Consider the following 18,326-nt stretch of genomic DNA (forward strand, 5'->3'; position numbering starts at 1 on the left):
TTTTCTACAACAAAAACAAACTGCAAACATCCGGGCCCAACACTAGGTGGCCATCTATGCACAGTGTGTAACTTTGCAGCTCTACATGCCAAGAACAGATGCATACTGGTAAGTAGCATTTTCCATATTTACACTCACACTCACTCACTCATCAAATTTACCAGTCAAAAGTAAAACTCAAAACATTGATTATAGAGTTCTTGACCAACATAGTTAAATTGTAATGTTTATGTTGAACTAATATATATTTCCCAGAATCACTCAGAGCGGTGTTCTTTCCTGCGATAAACACCACCGTCCTGTCCGTTGATGCATCACGCCTCTGCACCATCCCTTGCAGTGTATAGAGGAATTCAGTTGCAAAATATAGCATAATTAACCACTCTCAGAGATCAACAATTTCCATTAGTGTAAAATTGTTGCTGGTATCTAAAAGAAATGAATTCCCCTTTGAAGGTATCAAAAGAGAAATAATTTGCCGCAGAATGTCTTTTGAAAGGGTGAGTTCTTATGAGCTGCATCAAAGGTTGCTTGAAAGTTTGACTCCTTTAGGTCTGCTCTAGAATGGAGTTAATATTGTGAATTCTTCCGATCTAAACTTTAGATGTACTTTTTTTGTTTAAGAAATTTTTATTAAGCATTAAAAGGTGATACAGAAAACATGTCATGAAAAATTAGGAAAAAGTACATACGGGTGTAATAATAATTAAAAGACCTCAATCTACAGGAATTTATATAGAGAAAAGAAAGGTATGAAAAGATAGGAAGGAGAAAGAAGAAAGGAAAGGGTTGGGAAGGAAAAAAAGAAAAGGAAGAAAGCAGAAGACAGGGAAAGAGGAGAGGAAAGAGAGAGGAGAAAAAGGAAGGAAAATTAAGGGATCATGAGGGACAAGGAGCACGCGGTAGAGGAGAAGGATTGGAGGAGAGATATGAAGTAAAGGGAAGCCATAATAAATCAGATTTAATTTTCAAAGGAATAGAGGTAGAAGAGGCAATAGAAATTCTATGTTCATCACATATATAATTCCACCATGTGTGGACCGAGAGTTTAGAATTATCTTTCCAACACGACAAAATAACTTTAAATGCAAGTGCAATAAAAAGATCTAACAACTTAGCAGATGAGGGTGTACTAATATCAATATCATCAGATAAAGAACCTAAAAATATGTGTATGAAGGACAATTGTGAAGAAAGAGATAACATTTTCATACATATATTCCAAACATCAGTCCAAAAAGATAAAACTGGGGGACAATAGTAAAGTTGGTGTTGTAGAGTACCAGGATCTTTAGAACAGGACCAACATAGAGGAGAGGAGGTTGGAGAAAATTTATGTATAGTAACCGGTGTAATAACAACTCTGTGGTAAATAAAAAGTAGGGATTGGGTAATGCGTGCAGCAACAGAAACTTTGAAGAGTCGAGACCATATACGATCCCACAATGCAGTGTCAAAGGAGACACCCAGATCAGTTTCCCAAGCAGTCTCCACTGTAGACTTAAATCGAACAGAACAATTAGATAATAAGAGTGAATATACAAGAGCAGCTTTAGGTTGTTGGGTAGAAAAAAGAGGGTAAAGTGGAGTGACAGGAGTAAAAGAAGAAAAAGAATCAGAGGGAGAGGAGAGCGAAGATAAGTGAGATTGAATAGCAGAGATTATAATAGAATATTCAGCAAGAAAAGAGGAGGGTAAGTTAAACTTATTTTGTAGATCCACAAAAGAAAGGAGAGTAGAATCAAGAAAAAATTGATGTACAAACATTATATCCTTTTCTTTCCAGTGTTTAAAGTAAAATGATTTACCTTTATATCTAAGAAATTTGTTGTACCAAACTACAGATGATAAAAAACATTGTAGAGGGGAAAGGGAAGAGGTAAAAACATTTTGCAAGGTAGATTGGCAATATTTCAAAATAGGATACTTGGATATAAAGGTACAATTTGACATGAAAGGAACATGTTGAAATGAGAAATCTTTCAAAAAAGAGCGTTCCAGGAGCACCCACTTAGGAACAGGAGTATCAAGGAAATCATATGCCAAGGAGAAGGATTGTTTGATAAGAAAGGCAGAATGATAAGAGCCAAAATCAGGGAAACGAACACCACCTTCATTTTTAGGACGAACCAGCTTATGTAATCCAATGCGGGGATGTTTATTGTTCCACAAGAATTTTGTGCATATTGAATTGATACGGGAAAAATAGGATTTAGGGATTTTGAAGGGGAGCATAGAGACTGTATATAAAACATGCGGGGTAATCATCATTTTGATGGTATCTAATCTACCCCACCAAGAAAGAAATAGGGGAGACCAAATCTGTAGGAGTGATTGAATTTTCTTAATTAACAAATCAAATGTTATTTTAAGGGTATCTTTTAGAGAGGAAGAAAACCATATGCCGAGGTATTTAATTTTAGAAGGACACCATGCAAAATCAGTATTATTAAACATATATTGAAAACACAAAGAGTTAAGGGGAAGCACTTCTGTTTTGGATAAGTTAAGCTTATATCCTGATATTGAGGAATATAACTGAACTTCATCTAAAAAGGGTGGGAGGGAAGATTCAGGATTAGACATGTAAATGAGGACATCATCGGCGTACGCTGAGAGTTTAGTTTCGACAGAGGAGAATTTTAAACCAGTGATATGAGGGTTAGAACGAATACGTTGTAGAAATGGTTCAAGGCATAGGATAAATAATAAAGGAGAAAGGGGACAACCTTGTCTCGTGCCTCTTGTTAAAGAAAAAAATCTGGAAAATTGATTGTTAACAAAAATACTGGCACGAGGGGAGGAATAAAGGAGTCGGACTAACGCTATAAACTTCGGGCCAAAACCAAACCAAGAAAGGGTTTGAAACATTTACTGCCAATTAATACGATCAAAAGCTTTTTCAGCATCTAGGGAAAGGGCTGCTAATGGGGTTTTGACATTTTTACTGTGAGAAAGGACATTGGAAAAAAGACGGGCATTATCCGCAGCAAGTCTGCCCTTAACAAAACCCACCTGGTCCGTGTTGATTAATCGAGGGATAATGGAATCAAGGCGAGAGGCAAGGATTTTAGCAAAAATTTTACAGTCATAATTAATTAAGGATATGGGGCGGAAATTCTTACATTGGGAATGATCCTTGTCAGGTTTCGGGATGATGACAATGAGGGCATCTAAGAATGACCCAGAGGCTTTAGCTTCAAAAATAAAAGAATTAAATAATTGAAGGAGTTTGGGAGCAAAAAATGAATGAAAGGAGGAGTAAAATTCAATCGGCAGGCCATCAGGACCAGGGGCTTTTGATTTCTTAAGGGAATGAATAGCTGAGGTAAACTCTTGGAGAGTAATTTCACGTTCCAGGTGTGAAAATTCAACAGGAAGGTCTGGAGGGGATGGAAGGCCTTCAAAAAAAGTTGTTAAGTTAGCATCAGAAGGGTGAGTATCATCTGTATATAAGGCTTGATAGTAATTGTGAAAAACTTCGGCAATGTCTTCATCAGAGGTGACCAGTTTGTTCAGTGAATCATTAAAAATTGGGCCGACAGCTTTGCGTTCAGATTTGATTTTCAAGTAGTTGGCCAGCATTTTACCTGCTTTGTTCTGACCCCCATGATACTTAGATTTTATTTTAAGGAGGGTATGACACGCTTCATTAGTTATAATTTTATTGAGAGCTGTTTTGGCAAGAATCAGGTCCTGAAGGGCAGATGGGGATTTGGAGGAGAAATATGAATGTTCAAGGGTTTTAATATGTTTAAGTTGATCCTCATATTTTTGCTTGTTAAGCTTCTTTTTGGCAGAAACATATGAAATCGTAAAAGCACGAAAAGAAGCCTTAAAAGCATCCCAAGTGTTGGGAATGGAAGTATCAACAGGGTCATTAAAGGAAAAATATTCATTAAAAAACTCAGTACATTTTTTCATAAAAGTGGCATCAGATAAAAGAAAAGAGTTAAATTTCCAACGACTAAAATTGGAGGGACTAATGGATAAATCCAGGGTAGTGTAAACCGGTGCATGGTCAGAAATAAAAATAGAGCCAATAACCGATTTTTGAAGGGAGGGAAGGAGAGACTTACTAATCATAATATAATCAATCCTTGAACGAGTATGGTGGACATTAGAAAAAAAAGTATATTCCAGTAAATCAGGGTTACACACTTTCCACGAGTCATACAGAGGACGAGAGGCAATGGCAGATTGAAAAGCCTTATGGGTTTTATCAGGTTGAAATTTACTCAAAGACAAGCGGTCTGAAAAAGGGTCCAACCATTGGTTAAAATCACCAGCAACGATGAAATTAGGACAATCAATGGATGCAATAAGCAATTTAATGTCTTTCCAAAATTTGGGGTCTGGACGAACAGGGCCATAAATATTCAATAGGACCATCGTCTTGTTGTGAATAACAACCTTTGCCATTTCCCAACGACCTTCATCATCATTTTGGGAGGATATAATTTGTGCATTTAAAGCTTTGTGAAATAATATAGCAACCCCTCCTTTTTTGTTGACCGCAGGAGAAAATACAACCTGACCCACCCATTGTCTTTTTAATTTAAGGGAATCAGTGTCCGAGCAATGAGTCTCTTGAAGAAAGACAACCTGTGAATGAAATTTTGTTAAGTGAGACAATACCTTCTGACGCTTGACAGGATGACCAAGACCACGAACATTCCAAGAGACAAAATTACACATGTCGGAAGGAGGAAGGAATGGGCGAAGAGTGGAGGTAACACACAGCAGGGAGATCGCTATATAGGGGGAGACAAAAAATAACGGTTAAACATTGGAGTAGGAAATCGCTCATTTGAAGAAGGGAAAGAAAAATCAAATAGCATGGAAGGAAGAAACGGAGAAGAAAATAAACCAGCAGAGGTAGCTTGAGAAGAAGGAAGCAAGGAAAGAGAGAGAAGAGAAAGAAAGAGGGAAGATACATAAAGAGAGAGAGGGAAATAGAAAACAGGTCAAGGCACAAAGGCTTGATCTGAGAAGAGAACAGTAACCAAAACACGTGAGACGCGGGTACACCAGAGAGAGGACATAACCCACGAGCAAACCATATACGGACATATTAGAAAGGATAAACACAAGGATGTGAGAAGAGAGTTTAGAACAAAATAGAAAGGGGAGATAAGGTAAGAGAAAATAGATAGATTAAAGCAGTAACGTTATAAGAGGAAAAACATTGAAAGACGAAAAGGCATTAGCTGGCAGTTTCCATGGTAGACGGTGTGATACTCATCAAATAGTCTCGAAGTTTCTGGGGATCATCATACGACTTGGTACGCCCATTATGTGTAATCTTGCAGAAACAGGGATGAAGAATTCCATACTGAATGTTGAGTTGTCTCATCGTGGGGCGAAGGTTCAGGAATTCCTTACGTCGAGCATTGGTAGCAGAAGAGAGATCTTGGGAAATGAAGATGTTGTGACCAGACCACTGGAGACGACGTTTGGCCCTGGCGGCTTTTAGAACAGCCATGAGTTCTGTGAACTCCAAGAATAACATGATGATTCCACGTGGTTTGGTTGCATTGGAATTAATACGGCCAAGACGATGCGCTCTCTGGATGTTGAGAGGATGAGTCGATGGAGAGAGTTCCAAAAGTTCCTGAAGAAGTTTCTGAATAAAAGAGACCATGTCGGACCCCTCCAAATTTTCTGGAACACCATAAACGCGTAGGTTGTTGCGTCTATTTCTATTTTCCAAATCTTCGGTGTGTAATTTGAGTTTGTGGATTTCTTGTTCCAAAAGTGGAATCTTGGTTGAGAGGTCTTGGACATCGCTGACACGTTGTTCTAAGTTCAAAACCTTATTTTCCATGACCACCCAGCGCTCCTCGATCTGCTGAAGCTTAGCATTGGTAGCAGTCATAAACGGTTGGAGACCACGCACCTCCTCAAAGATTGAGTCCAGAACAGGGTTAGTCGAAGATTTAATAGGTGAGGGTGGGTCATTCTTTGGTCTTTTAGGTTTTGTTCCAGTTTGTGATAACTTCGGCGAAGTAGAGAGATTTGCCATGATGTTGGATGAGGAAAGGAAGCTATGACCAATAGTGTTGTTGAATACGAAATAGGTTGTAGATGCCCAAATTGGTAGGGGCACACCTTGTGGCAAAAAAAAAAGAGGGCACTGAGACACACTATTATCAGTGTGTGAATGAAATAACAGCCACACGAGGTCAAACAGGAGGCAACCACTAACTCATAGGCTTGACATTGTGACGGACCGTCATGGCAATATGGAGTGTCAGCTTAAATGAAATAGGGCACCAAGACATTCACGAGTAAGCATAGACAGTGCATTAAGGTATTGGAGGAGACCGATGGTCAGTAGAGGTCAAAAGAACAAGAAGGTTATGATAACGCTGAGACATTTATCACAGTTCTTGAGCAAGGCAATAGCAGAAGGCTCGGCATCCAGAGGCACAAAATGGCGGTCGTTTCACCACAGAGAAAAAAGTGCGCTTTTAAATTGGAGTGTGGGAGAAGCGTCAAAAGTGAAAAATAGTCCACAGCATCTCATGAGTGACTCAGGATAATATGCGGCATCAACGCCAAGCTAGCGCCATAACGAAGGGAGAAAGAGCAGGAACAGCGCAGAGAAAACACACGAACCGGCGGCAAACAAAATGGCGGCCGTTCGTGTTACGAAGTGAAGAGATAGTTACCAACACAAATTGTCCTTGAAACTGCGCTCTTTTCGGTCGGCAAAGTGCTGCATCGTGGAGTCCCCACCTTCCGACACTATAATCCAGCAAGAAAACCGTCCGAAGGGCGGTTTTGACGATTTCTCACGGCATCCGCGGGAAGTCCGAAACGGAGCTCACGGGAGAGACGTCCTCAGTCGCCGGCGCGCAAGCCACGCCCCCCTTAGATGTACTTTTAAAATGTTAAATTCTTCAGAGTTGTGCAGAGAGGAAATTTGAAAGTTTAAGTGCTTCCGCCAGGGGATGCCAAACCTTGTCAAATAGCTCTACTTGTATTGCCTTCAAGTCTGTGTTAACCTCTGCGGAAGGTTCATTATATCTCATTCTGTATGCTCACCTCTTATTGTGTAGCACACCTATTTTTTCATTTATAAAGACATGTCCCATCCAGATGACACTGACTGTTTCCACCCTGAGGTATGTGCACATTTCGCATTGAGTGCTAAAATTATTAAAAATAATTATTAAACCTGCAGAGTTAATATAACCAACCCCTCCCCAGCCAACCACTCCTACATTACAGACTCTGAACTTTCCAATATGACTTCCATGGAACTTTCCTATTATTGTTTTCATAATCTACTTAAGAAATATTCATAATTGCTTCATTTTCAGCCTTCAGATTAGTAGATATTGGTATATTAGGATATGAACATATCAGAACTTTCTACGGATCCAGAATAAACATTAAGATCTGAAAGTTATAATAACTTTTGGCCTTTTGCCATATATTTATTCTTATTTTTCATCTTCTCTGCTGCCCTCCTCTTTGTCCTTGAATACATTAAAAATTCAACCAAAGATGCCTATGCCATTAAGGGAAACCATGGCAAATGAAGAATATAGATTTATTTTGCTGTATTTTCAGTGTCCGAAGCACCTATGTTGGCTGAATATTTTACCTCCAAAGCAATCTTTTGAGAATATATGTATTCAACAAGGCTGCACTGGAAAGCCTATTTCCACAGCTCTTACTGTACCTTTTCTAGCAGTCAAAAAGCCATTTCTGATAATGATTTCCAAATTGGAACTTGAGAATGGCTTGTATGTTACTCATTGCTAAATTGAAGATGGGAAAAACAAGAGACTCGTGTATGTAATTTTAAATGTAAACTTTTTTTTTTTAGAATAACAGCATTTATTCACTTGTCATTTTGTGGCAGACTTTTCCCCCATTTTAACATATCACCCTTTACTAAACCTATGCACCAACAATACACCAGCATACTATCAACAGTCAGCTTCCAGGCTGTAGAATATCCTTCAGCTTATGTTATGCAATGCACATTTGTCACCCACCGATGCCGCCAAGTTACAGAAAACATTCTTTACATGGAAAATGTACTGGGCATGCACTTTATCTGCAAGTTGAAACATGTAAATGAAGTCAACCTAGCGGCCTCTACTAATTGCTTAAGAAATTGAGAAAAAATTGTAATCGGAAAACGTCAAGCATACTGTCCATCACTAACCATTGTTCATGGTTTGGTATTTTTAGAGCAGCATTGTTACTATTGGGCGTTATATGTTGCTATTCCCGCCTCTAGACAGGCCAAGGATTGATAGGTTCTGTTATTATTTCACAGGATCAGTTTGGCAAGTTGAATAAAGTCCCCGAATGGCAGAGATTGGCGGGCATAGCTGCTAAAGAGGTGGAGAAGTTTGCCAAAGACAAAGTGGACATTGTTTTATTGCACTGGAGGGACCGAATGGGAATTGCTCAAAAGGAGGTAAGACGTCGGGCCTAAGATAATTTGCTGTTGGCTAAAATACACATTTCGCTAGGACATCTATGAATAAACTCAAAATAATGATGCAAGTTTTAATGTACCATGTTAGTTGCATTTCATTGCATCCACCTCCTGGCAGGTAAAGCAATATGGCTGGTTTGTACTTTACATTTGGAGTTTCGAAGCTCAGAGACACTGTGTGACTTTATCAAAATAATTATTTCCCTTCTCATTGTCATTCTTTTAGCCTACCAAATAATTTGTACCATGACATTGCAACATGGGAGAGTAAATAAAATGTACAATTGAAAAACTGTTAATCTGTCGAAATCTAAAAGACTTGAATTCCAGTTTAATAGGGTGAGGGCATCGGAAAGGTTGCATTAAACAGCATCAAATACGTGCCAATCCTGGAATAGGTCACTTTGTTGACCAGTGATTTTCATGGAACTTTTAAATAGGAATCCTCTACGCAAAAGCAGGAAACCAACTTTTGAGGAGGCTCCTCTTGAGGAAAATTGGTTCTTATTTATTTCTGAAAGTTTCAACACACCACCCATAACATAACGTGTATTTGTAAAGCGCACGTTCACCACTACGGGTATCCTGGCGCTGAATAACAGATGTTTGTTGATACCCAGCTCAATGGTACTCATTTTATCGACCTCAGATGGATGAAAGGCTGAGTGGACCCGCTGGGATTTGAACCAGTGACCAGGAGGTCAAACACAGGCTCCTGCAGTAGACTCATTATTCCAGTGACCCACCAGACCCGGCTTAAATAAATGACTTACTCCGCTACCATCCCCTTCACAAGATACAGAATGTCTGGAGAAACTGCAAATAGAGGGGGACCCCCTTCAAGGGGAGAACCTAAGTAGTGTTTGGAATTGCTATATATTTGATTCTGATGATGATGCTCCGACTACCTTACTGCCACTCACAGAGCGTGTTTTAGCATGAGAGCCCAATGCAGGTCGAGAAGCAAGAGCGAATCAGTTGCTTCCATTGTTGAAGATGGTTCTCCGCTCCACTGTTGAGAATGTCGAGGAACCTTTTAAAACCACATTCTTCTCACCTAGGTTGGAAAAAAAATATAAGATTATGCCCCAAGACCCTATTTACATCAGAAACCATGTGGCCATGACTGACTAATGGTGCATAGAACATGCAGAAGAGCCGTTTTCCATACAAAGAACAAGTGCAATATGAAAAAGCTTTTCAATCTTGCTTAGCCAGAATGATAGTCTTAAACTGAATCACATGGTGGAAATAGTGCAGTACATTGTAGAAATCCACCATAAGAGTGCAAAGATAAATCCAAGCTAGACATATGTTCCCTTGTACAGTGCATACACATCCTGTAGACATATCAGCAGCACTCTTGTCTTATGCAGGAATGCATGGCTACGAATTACAGGTTTTCCACCTTTAGAACAGTAACAGTTTTTAAGGGTTTAATGAAGTACATCTTTTTCATGTTATGTTAGAAAACATTAAAGAACACAGCCCCTTCCAAGCCTAATGAGGCAACAATCCAATCCCCTTTTTAAAAAACAAATAGATTTGTTATTCAGCATAAATTCTGAACCCAGAGTATATACCAAATGCATGGTAGCCATGCAGCTATTGCACCAAGATACCGACCTGCAAGATTGTGCTAAGGATACGCAGGCAGGTGGAAACTAACTAATCAATATACTGGAAATCTCTTAAAGCACCCTTGCGCAGAAATGGACAATCAAGTAGCATTTCAAAAAGAAGTACTAGGTGCAGAGTCAAGGTTCACATACAAGCACATATGAAAATAGCGGGTTACAGTGGGATATTCATCTCTGCGCTCAGCTCAAAACCGTCAATTGTTTCCTAGCTTTCCAAGCATATTTTATCAAATAATCTAAGGATGTCTATATTCACATTCAAAATTAACTTTAATTTTTCCAAGTCATAAACACAAAATTAAAAACCTAGCATAAAAATTGATTTTATTCCAGAACACATTCAAAACCATAATGGTTCTTGGGTACATAGTCCTTTTTTCGTCACAGTTGTATTATCTTCTCCTCTTGTGTAGCTTTATATATGATTGGAGGCCATTAGCAGTACTTGTTGTTTGACAATGTATAAGTATATTCACAGGTTTAACCACAATTGGAAACAGTTTGCAGTCCATGTTGTTTAACAATGCAGAAGTATATTCACAGATTTGAGCCATGGCGTGTTTCATGGCATCCTGCCTCCACTTTAGGGCTTTACAAACAAAATTTACAACATCAAGAAGGAAGATTTTCAACTTCCATATGGAGATAAATAATGCTGTTTTTTAACTTAGTTATGTTTTTATAGGCCATTATACTTTTGTCACAAACTGACACCTATAATCCAATTTCACTGGTTTTATTTCCAGAAATCTGCAAACTGTTTAGTTTCCTTAAATGCCTGAGGCAAGTAGATTGTGATCACTATCACCACATGACGGAGACAAAGGTTTTTTAAGGTAACCGAATTAGTAGACTTCTTGTCAAGAGCAATTTGAATTTAGGAAGAAATCATGTGGTGTTACCTATACACAGCTATTAAATCACCTACTGCAATTGAGGAGACTGTTTTTGCAAGACCATTCTGCAGTTCACTGCAACTACTTATGCTGTCAGTGGAAAAGAATCCTAAAATTATTCCCTTTGCTACAGTTCTCACAGATTTCCATTGATGACCTTGATGCAGTTATAGTTTGTTAGTGATTCTCTAACCTTAGTTTTGCATCCCATATCTATTTCTGAGCTACTACTGTGGATTTTCTTTCACATTCTTAGGGTGTTTACCATCTATATTTTAAGTATCTGCTGAGTGTATATATTGCTAGCCCACTCCTTTTTCGCTCCCCAAAATCCCCATTGGATCAGATTGGTTTAAGTATTAGGCTGCAAGTTGTTTGGGTTGGTGTATTTTCTCGATGTACGGTATTGGATATGAATTATTGTACGTCTTTAGCCTCACAAGAAAGTGAGGGCAAACACGTTAGTGAAGAGAAGAGGTGGTAGACTAAAGTATACAAAAGAGTGATGGATGGAATGCTTGACTTCTCAGCCCATTACACAGTCATTCTGTTTGAACCCACCCATATGCAAATCAGTCTTAACTCTGCTCAAATGAAAGCAGTCCATCCCAAACTTTCAGGCCAGGTCCTCCCTGGACTGTAACACAAGCAACCTAGTACTGATAGGTTGGAGTGCTACACCCGAGCGATTGCCAGTGCTTAGACTTATTGCTAGCATTGCTCCCATCACCTTTTGTTTGTTTGAAAAGAGCGGGTATAGCATCTCCAAAATAATGTTTCCTACCGGTAAGACGCCTTGTTACTTTGAAGGCTCTTTGTACAATTAGTGTGAGGAGTGAAAAGCTATCAGCCTTAGTAAAGTGAAACGTCTGTGTCAAAAACCCTGATGTGTAGTTGGGTGTCTGTTGTCAGTATTTTCAACTACAGAAGGAATTGCAATGAAGTAAAGTAGTCTAAAGAGGTAATTAATTTGTGTTGCAACGTGTAGATTACTAAAAGCACAGAATTCAAGTGACACTTTTTATTTGGCTAGAGAAAAGATGTATGTGGTCTGATGGTAAAACCTCATAACTCACCTTCCTTTTGGGAGCTGGAAAGAGAGGCACAGCTAATTGAACAACTTACAACTTTCAGTATGTACGATGCAGTATTTATTCTCTTGTGTTAGTGGGTGTGCATGCATGCATGTTCCAGAGTGTTAGCTGATTAAAGTTGGGTTGTGGTTAAAGACTGTCTTTGTGCGAACTAAGGTGCATTGAGGAGTTTTTCCACAAAGTGTTTGTAGTGGTCCACTCTTTAAACATATATTTTCATTCAGAGATTTAATGCACAAACAACTACTTTAACCTAATGTATTAATTTGTGTTTTGATCCTAGTGAAATTAGTTAGTAAATTAATCAAATCACTTCATTAAAATGAGTGGCTTGTCCACAGTGATCTGTACAAGTGGCTTTGCATGTGTGTACAAATTATACTTTTTTCACATTGAGCAATTTTAAGTTCCCCAAAGAATACGCAAGGACGTTGGATAAATGAGTCAAAATCATTGGCAGCAAAGACCTTCCTTTCTCGAAATTGAAACTCATGTCACTCATTGTGCATCCTATAAAACCTTAGCTTTCTTGGTCTATGATCACTTGCAAAGCTTTTTCAAGATTAGCCGGAGTGATCAGAGATGCTAAGGGGCAGCAGAGGGGAGGAGACTTTACCCATCAAGACCATTTTCTGTAATCTGGGTGGAATTCAGGAATTATACTGCTGAAATTGTATTTGCTGTATGATTCAGATGGATTCTTTTACCTGCAGGTTCCTCACTTGTTGAGTTATCCCAAACATCAGACTAGACTCAGGAAAACTTCAGCGCTCTTTGATGCCAGTAGGGGACGTCAACAATGACGTGAGTTCCATTTTTTCCCAGCCTTCTACTTGAATCTGGAGCATGCTCTCTGAGTCTTCGTATTTAAGTGCTCCAAAGTTTCACAAATGCAAACTGTGTAATTCTAGGATGTCTCCCTCAAAACATTCCGACTTTAATCCCTTTTGGAGCAGCAAGGAGCTGATGTCCATCACCGACCATTACTCTGTCCACCTCTGGTGACTAGGGTTTTACAATAATTCTGAGTCATTTGGTTATTGCCACACTATACACTCCATGGCAATAACTGAAAGTGTGCAAAACTTATCATGCCCCGGTATCTAAAAAGAAGAGGGTGCCACTCCCATATTTTAAACAGACAGATGAAGCATAAGGAACACTGAGCTTCTTTCAGATGTAAATCACTCCAGGCGCCCTCGGACTCCCACAGGATTTTCCATCCTGTGAGCCGGAGTTAATATCTCTTGTGCCATCTGAACTGGCACTGCTATTGGATTCATCACTGTCACCACCAACTGATTATGTGGTTGAAAACTCTCAGCCCAAGTGGTTTCCGGCAGCTCTTCAGCCTTGTACTATTTCCCTGCCCCAGAGGTAGACCCAGTAGCATTTCTTAACACCATGTTCTGCATTTTCTCCCTCCTGGACACTACTGCAGCTTTTACAGGATAAGAGCCTGTGCACTGCGTGGAAGAGATGCCTTAAGATTACTGGTGGTGGAGAGGTATCGCCAGGAAACTGCTGTATCCTATGACCACACTATCCTTGATCTTTTTTGGGTCTGATTCTGATCCTCTAGATCTTATTGGGTCTAGAGAGGGATTGTACCAGGGTTCGCTTGGCTTAGCGGTTTATTTCGCTCTCCTACCTTCTGCCAGTTTTATATGGATGTGCACACCTGTTTATTGGAAAACAAAGCCTATTCAGCCTCAGAGGTGTTCAAGGCCAAAAGAGATACTGCTAAGTCTCTATGCCTGCAGCACCCTTAGAGGAATCACCCATTTTAGGAATTTCCGAGACGCTTCATCTTTCGTCTGTGGCAGTCCACTCAGTCACAGCTTCAGCAACACCTCGCCAGAGAACACAAGGGTAAAGGTAGTGGTCGAGGGTCCCAACATCCCATTATTGCCTTGTGAGAAATTAATCTTTTTTGCCCTGATCACCCCTATGTGTAGGTGGTGCCTAGGCATCACTTGCGCTGTCTCTTAAAGGCATGCTGTATTCAGCATACTTATGGCTGGGTCCAAACTGGGGTGGTGTGGTGAGCAAAAGAATGATGGATTTAACCCAGATCCTTGTGACACTGGTGAATGTTTGTATTGTCCATCATTCAGTCCATCAATTGTTTCTTTTACGTACTCAGGATATGGGCACCAAGCAACATCCATATTTCTAATTGCCTCCTTTTGCTGTCCTTTCTAAATGGCTAATTTTCATTGGTTAATTTGGTCACTAGTCCCTCCTTTTTTTTCTTTTTTTTAACGTCTCATGAGGACTGCCCCTCTTACATGTGGTGTTACTAGTGCTGTTATTTATTACTGTGTGAGCACTCTTTTTTAGGTTTCGCCTGGCGTAGCACTGCGCAGCAGTGTTCGCGCAGGCGAAATCTTTTGAGAATCAGTATGGGGCTTTGTCCCGCCTCTCTGTTCCATTGGCTAGCTCCATAAATGGAAGCTAGCCATTGGAACAAAGATGCGTCAGTTATTGCCCGAGCAGATTCGTGGGCGTTCCGGCGATTTTTACTCATCCCGCCCTTTTGTGAACGTCATTGCGGCGGTGGGCGGTGGTTTATTTATTTATTTTTTTTATGTTTGTTTTGGTCATTTCTCCGAAGATGGCGCCCGGGCAGTAGCTAACTTGAGAAGCTCTGCAGTGCCGTCTTGAACCAGCGTGTGCCAGTTCCCGCCCCCTTCCCACTGTCAGTGTGCCCGTTCCCGCCCCCCTCCCGCTGTCCCTGTGCCTGCCCCCCCAACCCCCCCACACACACACAATCTTGGGACGGTGCTCACTTTTTTCCAGCTATAAAGTGTTGGGAGATTTTAAAGTTTTTAAAGTGAAGGGTGACCCTCTTGCTGCTTGGTACAGGAATTGTGAAAGGAACAGCTGTAGGATGCAGTTTGTTCTATCCTATAACGAAATGTGACTGCTTTCAAAATATATCCCCAGTCGGGAGAGCAGACATGAAACGCATATTTTTGTAATTCTGATGAGGGGTGTAAATCCTGTGGTCTGATTATGAGTCATTGTCGTCAGGTGTGCAAACGATGAACATTCTCTGAAACAAGGTCCTCAGAATTGTGCGATACGTAAGTTTGTAGGAGTTAAACTGTAGGTCCCATTAAAAAAAAAAACAATGCACATCCGTAAATTATGCGCTACCGCACGCTGCTTCAGTAATCTATATTGGCAACGGCCTGCTCCCAAATGCACCTGCGTCCTGCTGAGTGGGCATGGCTCACTGGTGTGTGGTGTTAGGATTTGTCACTCCCCATGATTTCAATGACTTTATACTGATGGCCGCACCCCCACTCTGAAAACTGTTCTTGCATCACTGCCTAAATCAAGCAAGGCCGATTAGCTTTGCCAATGTTTGTTGGTAGTATCAGATGAATAACAATATTGAGTAGCTAGAACTGGAACTCTTATAGTTCTGAACGGTGAGTGTGGATTAAACATTACTAAAGGCTGTGGGAGGGGTAGTAAGTAGTTTTTGGGCTAAGTCATTCACTTAGTTCTACCCCTCACACTCTCCTCGGCAGCCGCAGACAGCGCACGTTTTCTTCCACGTCTGATTCTCCATCTGCATGTTTGATCCTCTGCAGCCCCCCACCCCTGCACATGCTTCATGTTTGATCCTCTGCAGCCCCCGACCCCTGCACGTGCTTCTCGGATCCGCTGTAAGCACTACATTTTCTTTTTCACCCTGTCCATTTAAACAGCTTGCACCTCCCTCACAATTGATGCACATGAGTGCATCTCTGTGCACGCAGCAGAGGCCAAGGACTGGTTGTGCAGGTAGATTTTGACTCGCTGACGGGCTCTGAACCTTGCAAACCCCAAGCCTTAACTGCACTCTTCGTGACCTGATAAACACCCGCTGGCAGCTGAGCTCGCATAGAGGACCCGGTTCAGTCCACACCATACTAGAAATGCTGCATTAAAGCCACAAACGCAACATCCTGGGGAAGCAAATGTAAACAGGAGCTACCTCACTGGCGGGGGCACCTCGTGTTGGGATACCTACTTTGAAATTAAAATAGGTCCTTGTATTGATGTTGGAGGGGGGTGAGGTGGGGGGGTGGTAAGAATGGTTCGATTGTTTATTTGCTCGGTCTGGAACATAGGGACTCGACCCACTTATTTTATTTATGTAAATTTGCAATCCTGCACAGGAGTTTCTTGGCACTAGGCACAGCAGGTTGCCATGAACAGTATTAGACTTGGAGACCTTAAACAGCATAGTTTCTAGGTTTCCCCCTGACGTAGCACTGCAGAGTCAGTGGATGAATGGAGTTGAGTGGTGGCTAGGTGGATGGACTTAGTGGGTGGATGAAGTGTGTGTGTGTGGTTGTCTGTAGCTGTGTGTGTGTCTGTGGCTCTGTATGTGTGTATGTGGTTCTGTGTATGTGTGTGTGTGGCTCTGTGTGTGTGTGTGGCTCTGCATGTGGCTCTGTAGGTATGTATGTATGTGTGTGGGACTCTGTGGGGGTCTGTGTGTGGCGTTTGCGAGAGATTAAGCTATTGGCATTGTAAATGACAGTGCCATTTATTTATCTGTTTTCAAAAACCAACACATAAATAAAAATGTTGTCATTTACAATGCCAATAGCTCTAACTTTTTCAAAGGCGAGACGTTGCATTGTAAATGATTGTTCCGTTTAGGCTCAGGAACTCACTCGAGCCCACGAATGCTCCCCCTCCTCGTACTTATGAACAGCCATTCTTTAGATTTGCTCACGCTGGTACCCCCTCCTTGGCTAGAGCTCCACCCCCCCTTACTGCTTGCCCACCCTCAACCACCTAACCGAGGTCTGCTTGTTTTTTCTTTTAATTTAAAATACTGCTTCACACTTCATCTCCCTGTGCTATCTCTCCCTATCCCCTCACCTCTCCCACAACAATGCTTGACCACCCCTCCAAAATCACAGTTTTTTGTTGTTGTTAATAGAGCCTGGACAGGAGTTTAAGTGATTTGCCAAGAATCACAGAATGTTGATCAAATGGCAACCTCGAACACTGGTTCCCAGCTCCAGAGTGGGTAGCTCTCACCACCGAGCCACATCCTCTTTCTCTGGGGATAGCATGCTGTGGAATAATAGCTCTGAGCCTGAACTATTCTGTAACTTAGAAATATCAAAGACCTGTTCAGTCAATAGCATAAAACACACACAGCAGTCAATGTTGAGTGGACAGTGACAGTAAAAGTATGTCTCGCACTGTACTAAATGCGTTTATTTTATGAGGTGGCCTAATGAACAAAGCTGCTGACTGTGGTACTGAAAAAACAGGCGGAGTCCTGACGTTGGCTCAGCATTCTGTGATTCTGGACGAACCACTTAATCTCTCGAGATTGCTTGTGTTTGAAAAATGCCCTATTGAAATAAACCACAAAGGTGCATTTTTAAAACGCAAGCTAACAAAAATCTCACTTCCAATAAAAACAAATGGAAACAAATGCTCCGCTGCAAGCTTTCTCCTTAAATTGCATTAAGGATTTAGTATCTTATGTGGCTAATAGAGGTTCCTTTACAACTCCACAGGGACAACTAGTAACATCATGTGGTACTGCAATTGTTTCTTGCTTCGTGGATTTTATTTTATTACTCGTGCTACTGCTGGGGTAATACGCAGGCTATAGCCACCCTAGCCAGTCCCAGACCTCCGGCATCAGTGCATTAATTTCCAAGCTCATTCTCCTATTCTTGACAGGGCCTTTGCCTTCACGGCCCACATGACATAGAAGGGGGCCTGCTGCAGCGGCCTCAGACTCACCAGCAGCCCGTGTCGCTGCCGGGCCTCTGAGCACCGCAACACCCAGTGGGTGCGCCTAATGGTAAGGGCAGGATTGAGGACTGATCTCTCTTAACATGGGCATCCCTAGGTACCGTGGCGCCACAGTTCCCACCTTCAAGTCTGCATGGATTTGTAGCACGATTGAAGTCCCCATTGAGTGCATAATGAGCGGGTCCAGCTCCGGAGCTTCATGCTAAGTGGCCATTTCGGAAGCCAGCGCAGCCACTTTCAGACAGCCCCAGTAGTACCTAAATCATCCTACTTTTTTATGGGGATTCTAATGGCAACTTAAGGTTGTTGACTAAGTCGGTCATTTTGGTTGCCAATACTTTGGTAAGATTGATAAGTGAGTTGCAAGCATTGAGTCTGTCTACTATAGGACCCGTACCCTCCAGATATGCCCCCGCCGCCCAATTACCCTAGACATGCAAGATCC

General features: G+C 41.2%; 1 protein-coding gene across 4 annotated transcripts in view; it reads left to right on the forward strand.

Moving 5' to 3' along the window:
• DNAJC13 (DnaJ heat shock protein family (Hsp40) member C13) overlaps positions 1-18,326 on the forward strand; it is a 1,694,551-nt gene that overhangs the window by 621,300 nt on the left and 1,054,925 nt on the right. For all 4 annotated transcript variants that reach the window (XR_015300721.1, XM_086942056.1, XM_086942057.1 and 1 more), the window contains exon 20: positions 8,300-8,443. Coding sequence is in view for 3 of the 4 variants with exons in the window: in XM_086942056.1 (XP_086798182.1) it covers positions 8,300-8,443 (144 nt within the window). In the remaining variant the exon portion in view is untranslated. The remainder of the gene's footprint in view (positions 1-8,299; positions 8,444-18,326) is intronic.

Source organism: Lissotriton vulgaris, chromosome 10 (genome assembly GCF_964263255.1).
Source record: "Lissotriton vulgaris chromosome 10, aLisVul1.2, whole genome shotgun sequence".
NCBI classification, from domain to species: domain Eukaryota; kingdom Metazoa; phylum Chordata; class Amphibia; order Caudata; family Salamandridae; genus Lissotriton; species Lissotriton vulgaris.